A 22,870-nucleotide genomic window follows, 5' to 3' on the forward strand; every position below is an offset into this window, starting at 1 on the left:
CTTCTCCCACCTTTATTTCAAGGAACCCAGAGTGGCTTCTGTGATTCCCCCCCATCTCCTTTTTATCCTCACAGCTATCCCGCCAGGTAGGTTGGTGGTGGTGGTGGGGAGAGTGAGTGAGTGTAACTGGCCCAAGGTCAACTGGTGAGCCTCATGACTCAGTGGGGATTTGGAACTTGAGTCTTCCATGTCCTAGTCTGACTCTGACTGCTTGACCACCTTGACTCTCCTTCAACGGTGACTCCAGAGAGAGCCGAATGCCTACTCAAACAAGGAGTTTACCACCCCCCGCCCCCCTCACACCTGCCCCCATTTCTGTTTCAGAAATCTAATATGTGGGACACAGCTCCCCCACCCTTCTGTGCCACCCTCCCCATTCCCCCCCCCCGGTGCTTCCACTGCTGTTCTTGTCAGCCTCTGTAGCTGGTCTTGAAGAATGAACTCTCCTGTGCGGACCACTCTGATTTTCCATGCGGCTTCCTTCCCTAATAAAGAGCCAAGAAAAGTGGCTCTTTCTTTGTACAAATGATGGGACTGTTCTGTAAGGCAAGTCTTCAGTAAGGACTGCTGTTTGGGGGCCACCTGGAGCAGCATTTGGCTCACTAGCAGCGGCTTGCCAGGCACCTCAAGGCTGCTTGCATGCCAAAAGCATGATGGCACTTCTTGTTGGCCCTCTGGAGCATCTAGCAACCTAAAGCGGATGCAGTCTTTTAAGGCAGAGCTTTTGCATTTGGCTACCAGGGCTAGAGTCATAATGTGAATAAACCTCTCAAGGCACTGTTCCTTAGAGTTGGCTTATTGCTAGTTTTGTCCTGTTGGGGCTTCCTTAGTTTGTTTAGAGGAGTACCGTCCTACCCTCAGTCAGCCCTCTTTTGTCTTTTGTGTTGTGAGCTTGGAGAATAAAGTGTGTTCTGTGGGGCCTTGCTTGTAGTCCTCCTCGCCAAAATATCACACCCAGCAACCTCTGTGTGTGTGTGTGTGTGAAGCTGTATATGCCTAAATGGCCATTGCAACACCCTGTGGCAATGAGTTCCATAGGCTAAGCATTTTCTGTAATTTGTGTTATTTCTGGTGCCTATCATTGGATGGCTTGATTTTATCTGTACCAGCCTTTGCACAATTGGGCAACTAGCCACTGTGTCTCCACATGGATGAAGTAGCATCTGTTCAGCCTTCTGCTGCTCTCAGCAATTGGACTGGGACAATGATCTTATAAATAGTCTCTTCCTCCCCCCCTCGCCAGTTGTCTCATCGCCTCCCCCCCCATACCAAAATGCCTTGGCTGAGTGCAAATCCCTGGACAGCAATGGATGTTCCCCTCTTAGCCATTCCTTCTAAAATGATGCATTTCAAATGCCTGAAATGTGGATAGTAGATCTCACAGAAGACCAGTCTTTTCTGTGTTTCTTTTCCTCTTGGGCTGTTTCCAGCTTTGCTGTGGACTTCTTCTTGCAAATCTTACTTATTTTTCTTAAAATATTTAATCCCAGCTTTCCAGCCCACCAATGGGACCCCTCAGGCAGCTTATCTGCAAAGAAAACCTTCCAAGGAGCTTCAGTCTGGCCTAGAAGCAGTAGCTCTTCTCTTAACCCCACTTGGTGCCTTCTACTTAATTGGCGGTGTAGCTGAGCCCTTATCAGGATGCTGTCTGATCAGGTTTTTCTCTGGCAAAGCTTGTCCATCTGGGAAACCTTGCAGAAGAAACAAACACTTGGGGAGGGCTTCAGACAAAACCAAGCCGCCCAAAAGCAATCTAAGGACAACTTCTCATCAAGGGTTCAAAGAGGCACCAAGATCAATTGCCCATTATTTTGAAGAACTTGGAAATTCAAGAGGAGGAGGAGTGGTAGACCCTTAAAGGCACCTCTGTTGTTGATTATACTACTGGGGTCATCACCGCCGCGCCCCCCCCCCCCCCCGGCATTTACATCATAGCTCCTCAGAAGTTATTTGTGAAGAAAAGAGGTTACTTTCAACTTAACACAAAAATCAAAAGCCACTCACTCATCATTCTGGCCCTCCATAATGCAGAGGGAAACTTTATTCTCCATTTTAAGGACAGTATTAAAAATAAATACGTGATGCAAGTAGAAGCGCCCATCCTTTTAATCAGAGAAACAGAGGAAAGTACAGAGCAATTTTGAGGAAGGAAAGAGATCTGGCACGAGGGAGTGGGAGATCGCTTGGAGAAAGGTAAAAGTCAGAGCGAAGATGAGAGAAGCAGAGGAAACTTGGGCAAGGAGGGAGAGAAGCCATCCTAATGAAAGCTTTTATACTGCACGGAGTGCTTTATAATCCTTGTCTGTCTTCATAACAACCATCTGAGGTAGGTCCTTAATGCTTCCTTTTCACAGGTAAAAGACTGAGGCCGAGAGAAAATTGCTCAAGGCAACTCAGTGAGCCGAAAGCTATGCTGGTATTTGAACCCAGCCCAGTTCAAGTCTAATGCCCCAGCAACTGTGAAATGCACTGGAAATAGGTTTTCATGTGTGTATGTGCTATGCTGGGTGTGGAACTCTCTACAGTGGGGATGGCAAATCACACCCAGCAACTGGTAATACACATTTCACTGCATGCACTACTCCAAATGGATCCCTACACACTTGTATGCCAGGTGGCAATAGCGGGTGTGCTCTCCAGACAACAGTGAAGGCTGGGAAGCATTCAGCACCAATATGAAATTTTAACCAAATTTGGCAACTGTTCCTAACGTAAAAGCTGTTGATTTAAACAAAACACATACACGCATAATGAAGTTCATTTTGAGATCTGTTCTTTTCATGCTGAAACACGGGTCGAGGAGGTTAAAAAACACACACACACCTGCTTTTCTCACCAGAGGAATCTTGACTTGGTGCCAACCAAAACAAAGAATTGCATGAGAACTTACACACTTTGAGGCAAACTTCCACACTGGATAATATGCCCCGGGCTTGTTACAAATTCCAGGTTCTATAGGAAGTGGAATCTAAGAGGCAGAACTGGGAAATGATGGAAAGAAACACACTTATTACAAATATGTGAATTATTTGGTATAGAAACTGTGTGTGCGCACATGCACACACAGAATATACACCATCTTGCCTGGGTGTGACCTTGTTCTCTTGCACAGGGGCATAAGTGCTATCCCTCACTTGTGAAGCATTGGCAACTAGATTGGCCAAATGGTCAGTTTCTGGCCGAGCACCAGGCCATGGGTGGGATGGGAAGTCATGTTGTCTGCCACTCCTGGCTTCTCCCCATGTTGGTTGCTGCTAGCAAACATGTAGTTAGATGATGCTGAAAGCATACATTAGGCTTGTTAGATATAAAAGTCTCCATTATAGAAACGATCTACACAAACAGTGGACAATTGGTGGTTGTGGCTCGTGGGCTGAAATTTTCTGTACAGTGCAGTGTGTCTCCAAATCCCTACTCCAAAGTTTAACACTTCAACAGCGGAAGTTGCTACTAGGAATGGGTGTGTGTGTGTGTGCGCGCGTGCGCGAATGCACATGGACCTAATACTAACCTTGTGTTCTATGTTCCTTTTAGCTCACCTTGAGAACTTCCTTGAGCTACAGTGGATTGTAAGTACTCTGAGCAGAGACTGAAACAGGGTCTGTGATTCTCATCTGGTTTGAATCATTAGAGTGCCCTCTCCTCCTTATATTCCATCCCAATCTTTTAATTGCAACAGAGTGTCCTTTCTCTAAAGCATCTATGTGCCATTTCTGAACAATGCAGACAGGTGTATTCTCAATGGCTGCCTTGGAGACTCATCAAACACCTGAGCCTAAGGATTTTCTGGAAGACCATCATTTGGGATGGCTGGCATTAAATAAATGGCTGTAATTGTAATATGTATTTAGCACAGTGTATTCTATTCGAATAGAGCTGTGATATTTAGTCAGTTAATTGACTAGATTAAAAACCTTTTGATCAACCAATTAAGGTAGTAGATTCGCCTTGGAATCCAAGTACACACACACAAAAAGTAGGCAACAGGCACCATCTTAGAAGAGGTGTTCTCTTTCTCAGAGGAAGGAATGCCTCTCCTAAGATGGTACCTGTTGTGACATGTTGCTTCACAGTAGCAACAGTGGGTGCTGGTACCATTTCAGAAGAGGCATTTGTTCCTGCAGTTGGCTGGAAGAAGAATTCAAATGGAGGTTCTGCACAGCACTTAATATAGCACTATATTATTCAGCAATGCCCTTTCTTTTGGGCAAGATCCTTCCATAATATTTACTCACAAATAGGTTTAATTAAGCAGAGGTCCTTTCTAATGCTTATCAAAAGCTTCCTGTTTGCAGGCTCAGCTCATTTTATTGCTTCCCTGGTTAGCCTGGCTGCGAAATTAGTGCAAAGAATGCCAAAGAAGGGAAATGTTTTGGTTAGCTTTTGTTAGGATTTAATTATTAGTTTATTTCTGGTTTTTTAGCCTCTCAGTTCAACTATGAGAAAAAGAAAAAGGAGGAAAACCAAATAATTTAATTCCACACTGACTAAATCAGGGCCAATTATGGGGCAATTCACCACTAATTCCCCAGCCACACTGACCAGGGAAAACAAACAAAAACAGGCTGATCCTGCAATCAGGAAGCGTTCAGTTTTCAGGAACAGTTCTCCTTAAAAGCCTTAGCAGTGCTTTTGTTGTTTGCACTGAACAGACTATTGCTACAATTGTGTCTTATAGCAAAAAAGCAGGCACACACAAAAAAGCCACCAATCAGGTCTGAAAAAAACATGAGAAGACAGCACAGACAATATGGCAGTGCAACAATTTGACAGTGATGGTGTGGATTCCTTCTAAAAAGTGAATGAACGAAGGATGGCAATTCCAGAGACAAGCAGCACGGAAGCAACTAGTGTCTGCAGCTGTTCACACAGCATGATGATGCAGATCTAGGTGCTAGCTTCCACCTCACTCTATTATCGGCTCCACAAAGATCAACTCCAATGTTGTTCCAAGCTCCATGCAGAGATACCTACCGTCTCCCCTTACTAGTTTCTCCTCCTGCATGGAGGAGAGGTCTCTGCCATTTGCTTACCGCAACCAATCTGTTCCACTTGGCTTTATGTAAACAATGAATCTCCTAAAAGTCACATAGTACAAATAATTGACATATCTTTAATGGACTGACAGCACTGTTATTTTATCTCAATTGTATTGGGATTGTGTTCATTTTCTGTGGTGCTATTTTCCCTGAGCCCTTGGTGCTTGATAAATATATTTTAGCGATAAATGCAACTTATCTGTGTCCCCGTTTTAAAAACAAAACAACTTACCCACTAGGATGTAGCTAGGCCTGGCCATTACAGGGCTGGATCAAATTAATGATGGGGGAAAGTGTGATGGCAATTGAATGAGAGGGACTATTATGGCCTGGAGGCCAGGTTCTTCATCTACATGTCAGGGAATTGAGTATGCACAATTTATGACCCAGTAATAGCCCGTTGGAACTCTAAACATCCCAGTGGTGCAATCCACTTATCTTATTTTTCAGTTGTTTAAAAGCGCAAAGTTGGGGAGAGGGGCAGTGCTTGTGACTGATGTTAGAGGGAGAAGCCAGGCAACAGTTGCTGAACAACTGTTGCCAAGGGGTGTGGAATGTTGGAAAGGTAGTTGAGGGCAGTTGACGAGGAAGGTGGAGAAGAAAAGAGTGCAAAAGGAATTGATCTGAGGAGTGAAGAGATGGCTTTTTGGAGCCTCGGAAGATAGGTTTGCTTCTACATGGACCAAGCCATCAAATCAGTGACAGGCAGAATGGCTGTGAGTAGTGGGCAGCAGCAGAAGGCCTGCCTTAAAAGACTCCAGTGCTGCAGGAAACTCCAGACTACTGCCCTGCACCGTCTGGGCCACTGTGTCCACACTCAGTTGGACTGAGGGCTGTTAGGATAGTACAGATAAAGGGGAAATTTGTTGGATTTAAAATGTAAAGATAACCTATTGTTCTAGACAAGCATTTGCCTGGACTCGCTAAGCCCCATCTAGATTCCCTCTAAAAGAACCTGTGAAGCTTCCACCTGCCACATTCCGTAAAGCAAGGTGTGGCAGCAAGTGGTAGATTTCAGGTGCCATTAAGGACTGGCAGAATGGGAAACTGACAGATCTGACCCAAGGGGCACAGCCCAGCATGAAGTTCTCCCGTGCAAACCCTGCAGGCTTGCATAGGATAAGGTGCTGGTGGACTGTACCCATCCTAATCAGCAGGAGGATGAGGGAAGGGGGCCATCTTGGACTTTCCACTTGGGCTGACTTTGAGTATGTACAGGTGAAACTCGGAAAATTAGAATATCGTGCAAAAGTCCATTAATTTCAGTAATGCAAATTAAAAGGTGAAATTGATATATGAGACAGACGCATTACATGCAAAGCGAGATAAGTCAAGCCTTAATTTGTTATAATTGTGATGATCATGGCGTACAGCTCATGAAAACCCCAAATCCACAATCCCAGAAAATTAGAATATTACATGGAACCAAGAAGACAAGGATTGAAGAATAGAACAATATCGGACCTCTGAAAAGTATACAGTGTACTGTGCTTGATTGGCCAGCAAACTCGCCTGACCTGACCCCATAGAGAATCTATGGGGCATTGCCAAGAGAAGGATGAGAGACATGAGACCAAACAATGCAGAATTGCTGAAGGCCGCTAATGAAGCATCCTGGTCTTCCATAACACCTCATCAGTGCCACAGGCTGATAGCATCCATGCCACGCCACATTGAGGCAGTAATTGCTGCAAAAGGGGCCCAAACCAAGTACTGAATACATAGGCATGCTTATACTTTTCAGAGGTCCGATATTGTTCTATTCTTCAATCCTTGTCTTCTTGGTTCCATGTAATATTCTAATTTTCTGAGATTGTGGATTTGGGGTTTTCATGAGCTGTACGCCATGATCATCACAATTATAACAAATTAAGGCTTGACTTATCTCGCTTTGCATGTAATGCGTCTGTCTCATATATCAGTTTCACCTTTTAATTTGCATTACTGAAATTAATGGACTTTTGCACGATATTCTAATTTTCCGAGTTTCACCTGTATGTGCAAGAAGAAGAAAAGTTTAGGGCTGAAATGTTTCAGGGGTGGTGTGCTGTCTCTCTCCCACTCACTCGCAAACTCTTTTTGGACCTATTGTCTTTAGCAGAGGCCAGCCACTTGTTGGTTGGTCTGGCATCAGAGAGAAATAGCTCCTCCTCTTTCCTGTCTGCAGCCCTCGTCTTGTTCTGTTTCTTGCCCTTACCCCATAGCAAGTTGTTCTTGGGACTGGGGCTGCTTCCGAGATCAAGGAGGTATGTTGTCACCCAGAAGGGTAATAAGGAACATTGTTGTGGTAATTGTAGTCAGGGCACACTTTCTGGACGAGTCTGTAGTCTATGCTATAGAAGGTAATATAGATACAGATGACTTTGAAAGGTTTGGAGCAAACCCAGGAGACCTGACTCTGTGTGTGGTTGAGGAAACAGGTTTTGGAGGGGTCATAGGTGCACAGGGTGGTCTTCTTTGCTCTGTCCACTTTCTCATACTCCACTCGGCAGTTGAAGATCTTGGATTCCTTTGCCTCGATGAAGATTTGCTGCTCAAGGTCAAACTCTACGGCTTTGTTGGGCGGCACAAGGCTGACAGAGATGTTTCCGTGCCCGGTCGAGTTGTGCCGGAAGAAGACGTTGACTGTGCCGTTGCCATGGTCAACCACTTTCCCTGTGATCAAGAGGTTCAGCTTTACTGTCTTGATGTTGGAATAGAAATCGCCCCAGCCAAATATCTTCTTAAGCCGACCAGGGCTGGCCACAGAGTCCCTTCGGCTGCGGGGTTGCAGGCCTTGTTCCTGCTTAGATAAGCTCTCTAAGACATTCCAAAATTCTTGTGGGTTGGTAGACGCTAACTCCAGCAGAGTTGTGTTCTGGAAGTGAGATTGGGCTACTGAAGATTTCAAGGAGAGTTGGCCTTTTTTCTTTTGTACCCGGGATCTTTGTTGTTCTTTGGATGGTTTCCCACTTTCTTCCTCCTCCTCTTCCGGTGGCTCGTCTTGTCCACAGATCACCTGCATGAAACAAGAAGGCCACGTGAAACAAGAACACCACAGAGCCTGAAGCACTGGAGGGGAGCGAGACTTTCTCTTTCATTGTGTTTGCTGGCTGCAGTGTGAGCTTTTGCCCTTTGGCCAAATGTCGTCATTCTTGAATGGCAGCACAGGCTGGAACTAAGCAGATCTGGGTCTGGTCAGTGTTTGGATGGGAGACCACCTGGGGACCCCTCGTTTCCTTGCGTTTTCATGGAAGAAGGGTGAGATAGAAAGGGTACAACTCTAACCCCTGAACATTTAGAACATAAGAACAGCCCTGCTGGATCAGGCCCAAGGCCCATCTAGTCCAGCATCCTGTTTTGCACAGTGGCCCACCAGATGCCGCTGGAAGCCACAGACAGGAGTTGAGGGCATGCCCTCTCTCCTGCCATTACTCTCCTACAACTGGTACTCAGAGGCATCCTGCCTTTGAGGCTGGAGGTGGCCCACAGCCCTCCAGTTCCTCAAATGTTCCCAACATTTGAGGAACTCCCCTTCAATTTTACTGAATTCCTCTCCCCTTCCCCCACACCCTCCATAACCCAGATCCCAGTGACCTAGTTGGGCATTGAAAGAGAAATATGTACAGGGGGAAAGAATGCCATGTCTTCATTTATCCAAAATATTTTCAGTATTTTGTAGGTGTGACATGCTGGGGGCCCCACACAAGGCCCTGGCCCCCATAGCTGCCGCCACCTACTGCTTTAAAGATCAGTAGGAACTTTGTATAATATCTTGGCCCAAGCACTGGCATGGCAAGGACAAGAGATGGGATTACTTATACGCCAGATTCACCCAGGCCAGAATACATAACATTTTAACAGAGTAAGTGGTTTTATTTAAGAACACGTGACACCAGGAACTGGCATCAGTTAACAATAAAGTTACTAACGATGGTTATAATTACTCTTCTTCTTCTTCGATCAACTGGCTTTCTCCCCAGCGTCTTTCAGTCAACCTTTTCTCTTCAACTCCTGTCTTGTCTGTCACTTCCTCCTGTCACTCACTCCATTCTCCCGACATTCCGCCTCACTCATCCTTCTGTTACAGGAGGGCTCCCCCCCCACCCCACCAGGCATCCCCCCTTAGAGCCTAGTCCCCAACCCACTGCAACTTGGGAGACCTGATAAACCTTGGAGAGTTCGTCTTGTCTCTAGTTACTTATGGCTCTGTAATTTGTGTCTTTGCTGTGCTACTCTAGTACAACAAGAAGCTCCAGGTCATGTGGGGGAAGCCCTCACATGTGGATTCTTCCTACACCCACCTTAACCTAACATTTGTGTGGAGAGACAGTTAGGCAAGTAACAGTGCACACAAGTGATTCATTTGGAGGTAATAAAAATTTCATTTCACATTAAGTGGGACCTGCGGCAAGCAAAAACCTCCAGAACAGTGAAGGGTCTGTTCCTGTGTAGGCTATCTAGTCATATCAGCTCCATCCTACTTTTGCCAAATTTGTAATTAGGGGTGTGTGTGTGTCTGTCTGTCTATCTATCTATCTATCTATCCATCTATCTATCTTCATTCAGTGTACATGGTACTTGGCAGAGCAATATAAGACAGGTCCCTGCCCCCAGGAGCTTACAGTCTCTAAATTTTGCCAAGGGCAGGAAGCAAAGAGAGAGGCAGAGGCTAACTGAGGCAACTGCCTCAGGTGGCATGTTTGGGGGCCTCTTTGGGGGGACGGAATGCACCTCCTCCACCCATCATGGCATGCCTCCGGCCCCATTGCTGATTCTGTCCCTGGGCAGGAGGAGCCAAGACTGAAACTTCCCCACTCAGGCTCTGTCCCACCTCGCAGGGCATGTCTCCATGGGCTGTTTGCACAGTGGTGTGCCTGTGGGAGGCAGTGTAGGGCACACAGGTGGCTGCCTGGCCTCTCCGGTGCTGACTGCTGCCCTATTAAGGGGGAAAGATAGGACTGGAGATGGATTCAAGGGGTGGGAAAGGCCCCTGTCTGAAACCCCTAAGGAGCTGCTGCCAGTCATCGACAATACTGAGCTAGATGAACACAGTGTTGCCCACTTTCCTAAGTGGTGAGGAATCTCAGGGGTTTTCACCATACTTTGGGTTCTGGTTTCCTTTGGAAGGAGAGTCACTACAGCTGACGTTACTCTTGTAATATTTGGCTTATGTACACAGATATACAGGAGGAGGATTGGATATATTTGATAAGACAGCAGATCATTCCTAAGTCAGCAGCAGTTTGAATCAGTTTCCCACAGAGTGGTCCTTACATCCTACATAGCTGCAGCTCCTGTCCGGCCACTTACATTCTAGACTAAAATCTCTGGTCTCTCTTTGGCACAGCAACCTGTCTTCTCTTTTCACACTGTGTGCTCTCTCTCTCTCTCTCTCTCTCTTCCCCGCCACCCCTTGCAGGGAAGGGGAGTTTCAGCCCCTCCTTTCATTAGGGTTGCCATATTCTGGCTTTCCAAATCCGGGTGCCTAATTTGCATATTATGTAAATTGGCTTGATGATAATTTTTGAGCAGAATAGTGACTGTATATTTTGCTCCATAACTCCGCTTCTACAAGGGCTAGAGCTTAGCTTTAATAAATAAATGAATTGAATTGAATTGAATTTAAATAAAATAAAATAAAATAAAATAAAATAAATGAAAGCTGAAATCCGGCCAAATCTGGATGGGCTAAGCAATCTGGGTGAGATGCTTAAAATCTGGGCGCAACCTGAAATTCCGGGGGGCATAGCAACTCTATTTCAGTTGTATGCGACCTGCTTTTTGCCAGAACCATCATGGTTTTGCTCATTCAGAGAGTCATTCGTCAAACATGCTGTGGTCCTCTTTGCCCATCACCTATTTATTTATTTACTTATTTACTTACCTACTAACCTATCTATTTACCAATCACCTAATATGTGTATCTCTAAGTGGTGTACACAATTTAAAACACGACAAATCTAAAGCAGAATAAAAACAATTAGAACAATTTCACAGAATAAAAAGTTAAAATGATTAAACAGTTTAAAATTGATTTCAGTTAAAAGCTTGAGAAAACAGGTGTGTCTTGAGGGTCTTCCTAAAAGCAACTGGAGATGGACATGCTCTTATTTTGTCAGGGAGCATATTGCAAAGCCCCGGGGCAGTAAACCATTTCCCCCACACACCTCAGCCACAAGGACGACAGGACACAAGTATTTTTTGGTATTAAAAGGGCCACAATTTTATTTAAGATTAAATAGGCAATTGGTGAACTGGATGTGGACAGAAAACTCCAGCCCCTGCAGTGCGGGCCTAATAAGGCTGGGTTCAGACTTTTAGGTCTTCCCCCAAGCTCCCTCAGAACGACACACCCTGGCTCAAAGGTGGAAGCGGTGCAAACCTGCTGCCTCCTCATCAGTGCCAGCCTGTAGGGTCAGAGCAACTTCTAGGGCTTCACATCCCAAGCCGCACAGACTTTAAGGTCTGTGAAGCCCCGAAGCAGGCATGATGGCCAATCATAACCCCTGAGCCACAAAGCCTCTAAGGGTGGATGAACCACTCACCTTTTAACGCCTAACAACTAAATATCTAATAAACAACTTTTAACAACTGAATATCCATCCAGCCCGCACTGCACCTGCCAAGTTGTGACCTAACTCTAACTATGGGAAAACAAGGGGGGAACAGAATGATGCAGGCCAGAGTTTCTTACCCTTGGGCCCCCAGATGTTGTTTGACTACAACTCCCAGAATCCTCAGCTGCAATGGCTTTTGCTTGGGGATTATGGGATTTGTAGTCCAACAACATCTGGGGGCCCAAGGTTAAGAAACCCTGATGTAGGCAAAAAGACAGAGACACACACCCCAAACATGGCCAGTCAGTGGGGAGGCTAAAAATTCCTACTCAGCCCCCAAGAGGAAGACCAACAAAGCCCATTCTGTGCCCCAGGGAGGGGAAGCCAAATGCGAGCAAACTGAGAGGAGTGTAGCCCCCTGGGATTACCACTCTGACTGAGCCCGCCCCCCACAGAAGAACTGCCCAATGAGCTGCCTTGGTGGCTGGGCAGAGGACTGGGGTGAGGCAAAGAGCCGTCCCCCAGCACGAGGCGGCGGGGGGGGGGGGGGAGGCACATTCACTCACAAAAGGGTATATCTCTGCCTGCTTACTACCCCCAAATTCACAACAATATGTGCAAGAAAGAGATGGCACCACAGAGCTGATTCAGAGGGAGTCCCAGGCATAAAGGGCAGAAAGGAGAATGAGCCAAGTCATTTAAAAGAGCAGAAGATCCGTGGCCGTCAGAACAGCAGCATTTCAGGCGTGTTTCAGACAGGAACTCTCTATTGGGAAGAGTTTGTTGTATAGCTGCTTCTCTCAGACACAAATAAATCTTAGCTAGATTTAACGAAGAGTTTATTCAGAAACAATTCTCCTTTCTCCTTTCGCTTTCCCTCCCTTTCCCCTCCTCACCCCCCCGCCCCATCCTCTCTACAGGATCCCTACTGGGACAAATGTCTCAACAACAAAACACAACAGACAGCTAGACAATACGACAGAGTTCTTGTAGCATGAAAACGTTACTTGGGACAGCATTGCTCTTTCCCAAACTAGCGGATTTTGTTCCTTTCGTGGTGAAACCACAGTGGCCTTTCTTCAAGCAATAAGTCTAAGGGACACCTGCTTAGTAAATCAAGTCAGCCCATTGCTTTATTAAGCTGGATTTTCCACAATGCTGCTGTGTCTTTGATTTGCTTCTTTTGAAGCTGTTTTGGCTTTGGCGTGCTACTGCAATAGAAATCTGCCATCCTCCACACTGAATAAAAAAGGAAATATTACTGCCAACAGTGAGTGGTCCCTTTTGTTTATGAAATGGTCACACTTAAGAGCGCTGGCCTCCTTCCTTTAGGAGCTTCAGAAAGGCCTGCTGCTGAGCAATTGCCATAGGCTTGCTTACATTTCTTCAATTAATCTGTAAAAGGCCAGGCAATTAATTGACTGAAAGACCTTTAATTGGTTGACAGTGCTAGTGAATGGTTGAAAGCTATAAAGCAAAGAAAATAATGGCTTTCTGTGTGTAATCAACTATTACTTGCATTAAGAGAATAGCACCATCAGCATCTCTGTGTTTATAGGCATCTTTCCTGAAAATTAAGCCAAGACTATTATACCTCCAAGCCACCTAATGGCGCAGTAGGGAAATGACTAGGTGGGAAACACCTATATCGGGCAGTAGCAATATAGGAAGATGCTGAAAGGCATAATCTCATACTGCATGGGAGATGACAATGGTAAACCCCTCCTGTATTCTACCAAAGTCAACCACAGGGCTCTGTGGTTGCCAGGAGTCGACTCCAGCTCGATGGCACACTTTACCTTTATCTCCTTTATTATACCTCCAGTCGTCAGGTGCTCGGTGCTTAATCTGAGCTAGAATCCCCACCACCACCGAATGTGTTCAGAGTCTGTCTTCAGTCTTAGAACTTGTCAACAGATAAGAAGGGCACTAACCACATGCAGAATGCACTGAGTAGCCACAATCGGCCTCTGAGTCTCTCACATCTGGGATTAGAAACTGTGCTGTATAACTCCAGTGGAAAATGTCTGCATATATGGTGGCGTTTCCATATCTCTACTGTTTATGTCTAGAAGCAGTCCATTCAGGATTAATACTGAGCAAATTCTTCCCAGAATCCTCGGGTTCTCTCAAACGTGGGAGCTTAATTCCATAAGTGGAATGAATGACTCTGGCTCCTATAAAGAGTGTACGAAGCAGATCTGTTCAGTGGAGAGAGTATTTAATTGGGCCACTTTAATGGTGACTTGTTTCAATGTACTGAGTCCCCCTATATCAGTCTCCCTGTCTACTTCACTAACCCTCTTATTCGGTTCCTATATATTGATATAACTGCGTTTGGTATATCTCCTGAGAAGACAGACTTTATGATGGTTGCTGTCATAACACGCATGGGAGGTATGGTTCATAGTCTGAATGACCTAAGGCTGCACACCTCACTTCTGAGGAATATTTCCTTCAGTAAAATTTGGACCTAGTTTAACTACCAGGGTTTTATGTATTTTGGAACACAGGAGCCTTCCTCCAATTCCAGCTAGCACTTATGTATCTGGGCAGGAGCAGGGGAGGGATTAGGAACATAGGAAGCTGCCCTATACTGAGTCAGACCATTGGTCTATCTAGCTCAGTTTAGTCTTCACAGACTGGCAGCGGCTTCTCCAAGGTTGCAGGCAGGAGTCTCTCTCAGCCCTAACTTGGATATGCCAGGGAAGAAACTTGGAACCTTCTGCTCTTCCCAGAGCGGCTCCATCCCCTGAGGGGAATATCTTACAGTGCTCACACTTCTAGTCTCCCATTCACATGCAACCAGGGTGGACCCTGCCTAGCTAAGGGGACAAGTCATGCTTGCTACAAAAAGATTAGCTCTCCTCTCCTTAGACCAGCTCTCCTCCTCATAGGATAGCAAGATTTTTGAGCCCCAGCACCCTTTCCTTTAGAAATCAGCACTGCATTGAGGCAGCACCAAGAGTGGAATTTGGCCCTAAGCCCCCAGGCTTTCAGGGCCAGTCCTTGAGGCATTCGGCACTGCCAGCTGCCTTTAATGCCCTAGTCCCAGAAGTCATGATTTTAACGAAAGCTGATAACTAATGGCATAGCAGGTTTATTTATTACAGTAAGTATTAACAAGTACTGGTCCCCCTCAAGATGTTGAAAAGCCACAAGAAAGGCAGGGATCCTTGACAATAATTCGAAAGACAAGGTATGCATCTTCAAAGCAGATTGATTCCACATGTGGTGGAGACCTACGTGCACAGAGCGGGGAGTGGGATCATGCCCTCTGGCCTTAAACTACACCCCCCACCCCCACTGGGGCAGTCCTTTAATGTGGCAAGGCGTGAGAGTCAATTCAGGCAGCAGATTACTGAGGTGCCAGCAGGGCAGTGAGATGGCCCCCCACTGCTGTCATCAAAGCAGATCTTTGGGACCAAACGGATCCTTGTAAGCTTTGCAAGCTTACACTCCTTGCAAAGCTTGTAAGAAGCATGAGAAGAGAAGAGGCGGCTGCTGGCAACCTTCTGTCCCCCCCCCCACCCAATACCACTTTTCGAAGCTTGCAAAGTTGGTTTTGAAAGGAGACTGACCCCCACCAGGGTCAGCATTGGGCGCCTCATCTCAGGCACTGCAATACCTCAGGCCACCCGCCCCTCCCACCCCCTACGGTCAGAAAGATCCAAAAGGTTGGGAAAGAGCCGAAAGATGGAACACTTTGTAGAGCTCCTTGTGGTGTATATAGGGAGCCTATGTGCTCTTCCTCACTGGTTCTGTGTGCAACTGTTCTGTGAAAAGGGCCGGAGTGGCAAAGAATTCTGGCATTTTCTGGGGAAGATCAAGGACAATTGAGTATCCTTGGCAATCGGTACATCAAGGACTATTGATGTAGCCAATTACATCACAATTTAGCCGTAAAAGACGGCAGTTTAGAAATCGGGACGAAGCTTGGCTATTTGCCAATACATGCCAGGTCAGAGGGTGCTGAGAGTTCCCCCTGGCTTTTCAAAATCTTTAGAATTCCTTGTGAAGGATAACGTTACAGCCCATTTGACATTTACTGTAATATACGTGCCTGCCTATTTACACACCGACCGTGTAATAAAGGCAGACAAACCGTTGTATATATTGAAGGACTGACTCAAGATGTCCCCCACTGCTCCATTTGGGAGTCTTTATCCCAGACCTGGAATATTTTAGGGGAAGTGGCATGTGCTGTCCAATTGTCCTCCAGCATGCCCCACTGATGTACCTTCACATCAACATGTTGCTATAGAACATGCACATTAGGAACATAGGAAGCTGCCTTAACCGGAGTCGGACCATTGGTCTACCTAGTTCAGTTCTGTCTACACTACACTGACTGACAGCTGCTCCCCCAGCAAGCGTCTCTTCCAGCCCTACCTGGAGATGCTAGAAAATGAACCTAGGACCTTTTGCATGCAAACAGATGCTCTACCACTATGTTATGGCCCCATCCCCTCAGGGGAATATCTTACAGCAGACAGTGCCCACATGTAGTCATCCTTCCAAATGCAATCCAAGGCAAACATGGGCATCTAGGGTGGTGGGCGGCAAAAGAGGGCACTGCCCGGATTGAGCGAGTTTCCATTGAATTCAGTGGGGCATACTCACAAGGAGGGGAGTATAGGATTGCTGGCTTTAACCCCGCTCCTGGAAAAAGTCCTGTGGGCGCTCATGGAGGCAAACCCTGCTTAGCAAAGGAGACAATTGCTTGCTACCACAGGATCAGCTTTCCTCCCCATGGAAAAGACCTGCTTTCCCAATATTCTGTTTCTAGATCCTACTCTCCCAATATTTTATTTGTGCTGTGGCCCTGGAGAGGGTAGGGACAAGTTATACACCCCCTCGGTGCTTTCCAGATGACACCCTAGAACAGCAGTAAAATGCTTCAGCTTAGCAGGATCGTATTGAAAACGATCCCCAGAATCTCAAACTCCTACAATGGGAAAAGACAGCTATTTTTCTGCAATGGACTTGCAACGTTATAGCACTAAATTGCAGAGAGAGAGAAAATCCAAAGTAAGGCATCGGAAATGTGAATGGCACCTTTCTGTAAGCACAGGGACGGCAGTGGCACAACACAGGAAGTACGGAAGCACACTTAGGAGATCCGTAGTGACACTGTGGTAAAGGTTTATCTGGAAAGCACCCTGCTCTGTCAGAAAGATGTGGAAGGAATGCAGGATCCTGCTGAAGTCATCCCAGGATCAAGGCTATCTCCCAGCTAATGTGTGCAGAAGCCTGCGGCATTTGTTGTCAGGATGACTAAAATGAGGGAATGTTGCATTACTCACTCTCTCCATCTGAGCATCATTTTTTATTCATTTATTTACTGGTATCCTGCCCTTTCTCCAGGAAGCTTAAAGTGCACTTTTAACACTTCATAGCTAAGCAAGGATTTCCACTTGGGTTTCTCCCCTCAAAAAACCAACAACCCCTTAACACTTTGGCCAGTGCATCTCATCGGCTTAAATAATCAACTTAAAAGGTTTTTTTATTTTTCTAAAAAAATAGCTCTGTTGAGACTCAGTTTTCTGTCTGTAATGTGGGCGTAATGCTGGCTTACTTCTCAAGAAGGTTGTACATTCAAATGAGTCCTGGATTCCAAAAGGGTATAATAAACATTCTACTTCAAGAAAAGGAAGCGGGAGAAGTTCTTTAAAGCGCACACACTAATCTCATCATAGCAAATAATGTTGATAGGTAAGATTAAGGCTTTAATCCTCTGTACACTTGGGAGTAAATCCCACTGAACTCCTGTGAGCCAGTCATTATCTCTTCACATAATCTGCATCACAAGGTGGCTGTGAGAATGAAATGGGATCCTGCCATGAATCATATTGGCAATACAAATCTTAAGTTGCAACCCAATAATACTGTATTTACCAGAATCCTAGACGAGGGTTTTTGTTTTGTTTTTTCAGTTTCTTGATATTAGAAATTGGGAGGTTGTTTTAAATTCAGAGTTCTGCTCCTTTCAAGTAAATGCAGGTATATCCAGTATTTGACCTTTACTTTTTAAGGGGGTCATCTTAAATTCAGGGTCATTTTCGATTCGGGTAAGTATGGGTATTTCCTCTAGGAGGATGTGATTGCTCACACACAGGATTAGACACAAGGTTAGACTGATCACCAGGGGTCAAGGAGTGTTGGCTCAGTTCACTAGCCAGACAAAATATTTAACTTGTCAGATGGTTTCTTGAACTATGTTGGTACATTACTTGTCAAGATTCTTTTCACTCACCAGGCAACACTTTTTACTTGTCATGGACTAGTAGACTAGTGGATTTCTTGAGCCCTGTTGATCACCGTATCTGGAGAGGGATTTTGGTTCCAGATCATATTTGATCTGGTCCCAGATCTGACTGGCTGCATAAGCAGTGTGGGGGTGGGGAGATGGGGGATTGCCTTATGCCTTTTGCTACACCTTCCTGAGTCAGCTGACACATTGATGGCTTGGCTACTAGCCCTGAGAAGTTAAATGGAACCTCCATGATTAGAAGCAGTGTACCTTTGGATGTTGGGACCAAACAAAGCATGACATCATACTGATCTTGTGAACTTCCCATGACATCTGCCAGATCACCTCTGTAAATAGGTGATCTAGATCAGGGTTTCTTAACCTTGGGCCCCCAGATGTTGTTGGACTACAACTTCCAGAATCCCCAGACATGGCCTTTGTGGCTGGGGATTCTGGGAGTTGTAGTCCAACAACATCTGGGGGCCCAAGGTTAAGAAACCCTGATCTAGATCAATCAGGCTCATGGCCATTGTCTATGGGGAAGGGATGGTGGCTGGTGTGACCTTGGTGTATGAACAAGATGGTAAAATCACTATTGTGTTGTGCAGGAGTGTTGGGAGACCAGAAGACATGGACTCACTTTTAGTCTTGGGTATGGATTCACTGGATGACTGTTAGACCCTTGTTAACTGAGCAAAGTGACACCTTTTAAAGTGGCGATTCTCTTATATTTAGCAGGAGGTGAGCAACTGGCCTTATCCAACCCCAGCACAGCATCATAGCTGTTGCAGGTAGTAGTAGTAGTCTCTCAGTTTCCTCATCTGGAAAATGGAACCAGTAATCACCTATCTCACAAGGCATTTATTTAACAGCTCTTGTTTCATGTTTATATCTTTTTTCTGGCTTGTATTGATGCATTTAAGCCAAGCAAACTGCTTCTCACTTTATATGACTACTTTTTATTACCTGATGATGACAAATGTTCATTTTTTAAAAAGAGAATGCGTGGGGCGGGGGGCACCCTCCTTTCTTTTCTGTAGAATCAAAGCAACATAGCATAGAAATGTACTATAAAATGATAAAACCCATCCCCATTCAGTAAAAACCAATATACCCCAACAAAATGTTCTTAAAAGAACAAGATTAAATTAAAACCACTAAATGCTTTCTGGAGCACTTATGAAAATGATTTCACAAGGCCATTGTGGCTGGGGATGATGGGAGTTGTAGTCATAGGAACATAGGAAGCTGCCATGTACTGAATCAGACTATTGGTCCATCTAGCTCAGTATTGTCTACACAAAACTGGCAGCAGCTTCTCCAAGGCTGCAGGCAGGAATCTCTCTCAGCCCTATCCTGGAGATGCCTGAGAGGGAATTTGGAACCTTCTGCGCTCAAGCATGCAAATGCTCTTCCCAGAGTGTCTCCATCCACATCTTATTTATTTATTTTATTTATTTAAAATATTTCTATCATACAGTGCTCATACATCAAGTCTCCCATTCATATGCAACCAGGGCAGATCCTGATTAGCAAAAGAGACAATTCATGCTTGCTACCACAAGACCAGCTCTCCTCCAACAACATCTGGGGAGCCAAGGTTGGGAAGAAACCCCTGGTATATATGATTCTGAATTAGGAATGGGGGCATGGCTCAACGGTACAGCACATGCACTACATGCAGGAGGTCCAGGTTTGACCCCTGCCATTTCAGACGTTGGAGGGTAGGCAGTGCTTGACTGGATAGACCAAAGTCTGATTCAATGTAAGGCAGCTGCTTATGTTTATTGTGATTCACAGACCTCTGACTCCTTCCAACTCTGTTTATCATTATAGTGCACAAAAGCGGCCCCCGCTGGGAAAGGGTGAGAGGGCCACAAGCCCCTCCTTGGTAGAACTTTATTTAAATGGGTGCAAATTCCAAAGGGTCAGTTGACTGGCACAGAAGCTAAGCAACAACAGAAATGGGGCTCAGTGGGCGGGAAGAAACCTTGCAGGAGACCACCACAGCATCCTACCAGGCAAGCCCACCAGGCAAGCCAGCTGCCAGCCCCTCTGTGCCCACGGCAATTGGAGGAAGATGCATCCCTGCCAGATCCGCAGGGATTCAGGGCGCTCGGCTGCCAAAGAAAACTCTGGGCTCATTTCCCTGTGGGCCTGAAATGTTTTCTGTTCATAGAACAACAGAACAATTGGGGAACAGGGAGGGGTGGGGGGCAGGAGTTATCTGATCTGTGGGCATACTAGCAGTAACAGAGCAAGAAGAGGTTAGGGTTAGGGTTAGAGGTGCCAACTGCAAGGTGGCTTGGGGGTGGGTGGGTAAGGGGGGGTAAGGACCCATTTATTTATTTATTTATTTATTTACTGCCCTTCCAAAAATGGCTCAGGGCGGTTCACACAGAGAAATGATAAAGAAATAAGATGGATCCCTGTCCCCATTGGGCTCATAATCTAGAAAGAAACATAAGATAGACACCAGCAACAGTCACTGGAGGTACTGTGCTGGGGGTGGATAGGGCCAGTTACTCTCCCCCTGCTAAATAAAAGAGAATCACCACGTTAAAAGGTGCCTCTTTGCCAAGTTAGCAGGGGAAACCTTTAAACAAGTTTTCTTTCCCCTCTGCCCCGCACCAGCCCCCATATCTGTTTCAGGAATCTAACATGTGGGACACAGTTTGCCCAACCAGAAACACACTTTGTTTATTCTGTGCCTCTCTCCCCACCCCATTTTTTTCTGGTGCCATCACTGGTCAACAGTAAGGACCCCTACAGCTTTTTCAGGATATGGGGTAGCCACCCACTGTTCCAGCTACCTGCCCCCAACATTACAGTGGATTTGGAAATGAAATACAAAGGGGGAGGGAATCAGGTTTTGCCCTTCTTCCAGGAAAATAGTATTCCCCATCCATGATTATCTATCCCAGCCAAACCATGTTCCTGCACACTAAAAAAAAGAAACACACACACACACACACACACACACACACACACACACACCCTGTCTCCTTCTCATCCACACCCCAATATCAGAAGTTACCTCTTCCGAACTGGAGTAACAGTCTTCCTTAGCCCACTCCTGTTGAAGTGCAAGCAGCACATCTCAAACCCAGAGCCTCAGGTAGGGGGCTTTTAAAATTAATCTGGCAACCATGTCATTTTGATAAGGATTGACACAAATGCCCGCTTCCTTTCTAAGCAAATAACACTCCAAGGTCAGCAGAGTCATCAACCTGTCCTGTTCCATTTTGCGGCTGAATTTTTGAAAGTCCCAGTAGCAGCCGCAGCAGTTTACAAGTGGGCAATTGGGGAACACGTCCATTTAACAGAGGAGACTTGGGAATTATTATTAGTTACTGGAAAATAATTGATTGCGTTAAATATAGACATTGGACCTGGCTGCGCTCAAATCTGTACAGAGTCAGGATTCTCACTGGTTGGCTATAAAACTCTCTCATTCATTTTCTGTCCAGATGCCTCCTTTGTGTCCCATTGGGAGGAGTTTTCCCTCCAGTATGAGCTCACCCCTCTCTTCCCCTTGCAACACCCACATCCACCCTTGGGCATAAGAGACTGCTATAGGTAGAGGTAAGCATGTTTGGTGGCCTTCCAGTTTCCTGCAGGGAAACCAGTAGGATATCTTTTGTTTATCATGTCTAGGACCTGGCCCCTTGCTCTCAGGAGGAAAGTCTCCCCTACTTGAGTCAGATTGGTTAGAAATGTATTTATTTTTCATTGTTGCAGGTGGTTGGCTTACTTGCAGCTTGGCTCACTTATTTCGAGTCATCTGCTGCTGTTAGTACTGCAAGCATTTCCTGCTTGCTGTGTCTGTTTGACACTAAAGTCTGCATTGTGCTGATTTTTCTGGGGTTGGCGGTTGGCAGTATAACTGGCCACCTTCACCTCCCTGCCTCCATGTCCTGTTAGCAGCAACCTGACTCACAGAAATCAAGCTGGGGGAAACTGTTCTTGGCATGAGATAAAGTGATAGGAAAAGCTGGTCTTGTGATAGCAAGCATGCCTTGTCCCCTTAGCTAAGCAGGGTCTGTCCTGGTTGCATATGAATGGGAGACTTGATGTGTGAGCACTGGAAGAGATTCCCCTCAGGGGATGGAGCTGCTCTGGGAAGAGCATCCAAAGGTTCCAAGTTCCCTCCCTGGCTTCTCCAAGATAGGGCTGAAAGGGATTCCTGCCTGCATCCTTGGAGAAGCCGCTGCCAGTCTGTGCAGACAATACTGAGCTAGATGGATCTATGGTCTGACTCAGTATATGGCAGCTTCCTATGCCCCCCCCCCGCCCACTAAATTTACCAGGTTGCTGTTAAGGGCAGAGCAGCAGGATGGGGGGAAAGTGGCGATCTTAGTTTGTTATTGAATAGTTCTTCCTAATGGGTGGAGGGGAGGGGCTGGTCTAGATGTCCTTTGGATGCCTTCCAAGCCTATGGTGCTATGCCCCTTCTTGCAAAGTTGACGTGAGACTAACTGAAGAGCAGGCGAGCCCGGGTGCCTGCTAATAAGCGGTGCCGCCGAAACGGCAGAGCACAGTACTGCTTGGACATCCTCGCTGAAAGGCAACGACTTGTACTAGCAGCCCTCCCCCCCGCCCCCCCCATTTTGCTTTCAGGCATCTGCAAGGGCATGGCACTACCCGCCTCCCTTCCCTAGTCCATCGGTCACTCACCAGCAGATATATGCTCCCTTGGATCAGGAAGATGAAACAGCAACGTGTCAGCTGCATTTTCAGCCTCTTCTCTTCCCTCCTATCGATCTCTGCAAATCTGGTGTGTCTCCGGCTTGTTGTTGTTGTTGTTTATAGCCTGCCCTCTGGCCTCCTAGGAGCCCCCCATTCCAGCTTCACTCTGGCAGCCTCTTTCCAGCCAGGCATGGGCAAAAGGATCCTCTTTTTTTACCCTCTGCAGCTGGAGACCTCCATGTGGCTGCCTCCTGGCTGCTCCCTGCTTTGCTGGAGACTCTGGAAAACTCACTCCAGTCCCTCGCTCGGCTCTCCTCCAGCTCCCTCCCCCTGACAGGTGCCACCACTGG

At 46.2% G+C, this 22,870-nt stretch overlaps 1 protein-coding gene across 1 annotated transcript; it reads right to left on the minus strand.

The window, feature by feature from the left end:
• Positions 1–7,101: 7,101 nt before the first annotated feature.
• On the minus strand, positions 7,102–22,825 carry NXPH3 (neurexophilin 3). The gene is made up of 2 exons (XM_053260624.1): positions 22,509–22,825; positions 7,102–8,037 (listed from the first exon to the last, which is right to left on the minus strand). Exons 1-2 carry the CDS (start codon positions 22,563–22,565, stop codon positions 7,294–7,296), a joined length of 801 nt encoding a protein of 266 aa, XP_053116599.1. The 5' UTR covers positions 22,566–22,825; the 3' UTR covers positions 7,102–7,293.
• Between the last annotated feature and the right edge of the window lie 45 nt (positions 22,826–22,870).

This window comes from Hemicordylus capensis, chromosome 6, assembly GCF_027244095.1.
Source record: "Hemicordylus capensis ecotype Gifberg chromosome 6, rHemCap1.1.pri, whole genome shotgun sequence".
In the NCBI taxonomy this organism is placed as follows: domain Eukaryota; kingdom Metazoa; phylum Chordata; class Lepidosauria; order Squamata; family Cordylidae; genus Hemicordylus; species Hemicordylus capensis.

What these genes read in the sequence shown, in the direction of transcription:
- NXPH3 (XM_053260624.1), bottom strand. Translation starts at nt 22,565, where the DNA reads ATGCAGCTGACACGTTGCTGTTTCATCTTCCTGATCCAAGGGAGCATA. An exon ending in AAGGGAGCATATATCTGCTG is followed by an intron (nt 8,038 to 22,508) that starts GTGAGTGACCGA and finishes TGTTTCATGCAG; the next exon opens with GTGATCTGTGGACAAGACGA.